At 45.6% G+C, this 2,500-nt stretch overlaps 1 protein-coding gene across 1 annotated transcript in view; it reads left to right on the forward strand.

Annotated features, from left to right (window-relative positions):
- Nucleotides 1-2,500, forward strand: part of dacha (dachshund a) — a 137,714-nt gene that overhangs the window by 87,445 nt on the left and 47,769 nt on the right. Inside the window, exon 3 of the mRNA XM_080856187.1 lies at nucleotides 1,464-1,595. Coding sequence (XP_080712313.1) covers nucleotides 1,464-1,595 — 132 coding nt within the window. The remainder of the gene's footprint in view (nucleotides 1-1,463; nucleotides 1,596-2,500) is intronic.

A 2,500-nucleotide genomic window follows, 5' to 3' on the forward strand; every position in this document is an offset into this window, starting at 1 on the left:
AATGAACTTGTAATAAAATGAATCAATCATCGTGACGTTCTGTTTAAACGTGGCTATTGAAAACATTTCGCTGGTTTCCTTGGGTGCGTTTCGCGGCAGGGGCCCAAACGTGTAAAAATAGCAGCAGCCTTGTTTTTAATGTAAACCCTTGAAGGAGATTCATTTGTCTACGCCTTGTGTTTTTTCCCCCCACGTTCTCTCTCCGTGCCTATTTGTATCTATTTCTCAGAGTTCCTAGTAATTATTCTATTTATTTGTCTTGTCGTGTCTCGTGAAATATGGGAAACACAGCTCCTAATTTGTTGCCACGGGTGTTTGTCAGTGGAGAGAGTTAAAGTGGGGAGGTTGGTCAAAACACATTTGCCTCGCAGGCAAACAGGCTCTTGATTTTATGTTCTCACCCGTGTTAAACGATACACAAATGTCTCCCTTTCATTTCTGTTCCAGCCTACATCTCACATTTTAAGGCGAAGTTACTAACGAATTGGATCAAGGTGACATAGTGTGGCGTCTGAACCTGAGGAGAATGGAAATTATTACTTTTTTTTTTTGTCCTGGTTTGTTAAGAAATTGAGATCAGGGTGAGCAAGGAGGCATTGCATTGTCACTTAATGAATTACTTAATGCGTCCCTCCGTTGCTTAATTGAATTAATTAGAGGACTAATTGGGCAGAGTGATGATGGCTTCCGGGGCTGTGAAGGCCTTGATGAGCTGAAGGTATGGTGTGTCGACAATGCCTACTTATATGTGTGTGAGTGTGTGTGCGTGTGTGTGTGTGTGTGTGTGTGTGCCTGAGTGAGAGACTGGAACAGAGAAACTGAGAGTAAAAGAAAGAGAAAAGAAAGAGAGCGAGCGTGAGAGAATGTGTCTCCTGGGATCCAGTGGGGTGTGTGGAACCCTCACGGACCTGCAGTCCCGTTCCGTGTGCAGCTCCAGAGCCGGGCTATGCCAGGGGGCCGAGAGAGAACCCTCACTGGCTCCCGCATGGATCTCTAGAGGGAAAGCAGAGTTTTTAGAGAACAATAAAACAGGGAAGTGGAAGAGACTCAGATGGAAACCCTTACGTAAAAGTGCACTGAAATAACTGGTAATTGCCCAGGCAGAGGTCTTGCAGTAAAATTGGCGTGCGTGCGTGCGTGTGTGTGTGTGTGTGTGTGTGTGTGTGTGTGTGTGTGTGTGTGTGTGTGTGTGTGTGTGTGTGTGTGTGTGAGATTGATATGGTGTGTGTGTGACCGCGTGACAGGGAGAGACAGGGGTCGGGTCAGGGATTAATCCCCCATGTAGAGGAAAGGAGGAATACATTTTAACCAGTGTGATAATGGAATTAGTACATAACAGTTGTCAACTTATGCTGTGCTTTTCCGCACGCGATGCGATGTGTGTGTGTGTGTGTGTGTGTGTGTGTGTGTGTGTGTGTGTGTTCTTCTAGATTGTACTCATCTGTGTGTTATTCTCTGGGCAGGTCTGACTGCAGCGGCGATGGCTGAGGCCATGAAACTCCAGAAGATGAAACTGATGGCCATGAACAGCATCCATGGAGCGAGCAGCCAGAACGGCACAGAGTCTGAGAACGATGAGCTCAACTCCAATGCAGGTAAACCCCACACACACACACACACACACACACACACACACACACACACACACACACACACACACACACACACACACACACACACACATGCCAACACACACTCCCCCATGCGCACCTCCATCCACAAGTACTAGTACTCTCCATTTCTCTCTACCTCTACCTCTCTATCACTCAGGCACAAACACTCACACTTTCAGACGCATTCTCATCCACATAGGCTTGTACTTACATGCACATGTGCTAGCATGAACATACACGCGCAGAGATGTAATCACTGCCATGCACACATATGCACACATGCACACACACACACAGAGACACACACACAGACACACACACACACACACACACACACACACACACAAACGGTTTATATAACAGTCATATATAACACCTTGAACTTCACTTCAACAGCAGCTCTTCACTCTATACTCTGATGTCTAAACCACTTCACCTCCCCTCATGAGCTCTGTGCACTGTCAGCCCAGACCTGTTTAAAATTACTCTCATAAATACCCCTCTGTTAATGCATGTTTCCACAGATCCCTAATTTTCATTATTTACAAACCCATTCCTCTCCATTCTCCATTTTCCACCCGAAGATTAGAACAGGCCCACAGTGAAGCCAATAAGGGTGACAAAATGAGTGTTTAGATCCACTCTGAAGACAATGAGAGAATGTAGCCAACTTTACTGGGGTCAGGCAGCAAACAACAAAGGGCATCAGTCCAAAATGAAGGGCTGCTCTCTCAATCTTTTTCTCTATCTTTTTTCTCTATCTTTTTTTGTCTCCTTCTGGTTATCTCTCTCCTTCTCTCTCCCTCTCGTTCCTTCTCTGTCTGTCTGTATAAATGTTTTTCACCTCCACTTTTCTTTACCACATCTCTCTCTCTCTCTTTCTCTCT

The sequence above is a fragment of the Sprattus sprattus genome (assembly GCF_963457725.1).
Source record: "Sprattus sprattus genome assembly, chromosome: 1".
NCBI classification, from domain to species: Eukaryota; Metazoa; Chordata; class Actinopteri; order Clupeiformes; family Clupeidae; genus Sprattus; species Sprattus sprattus.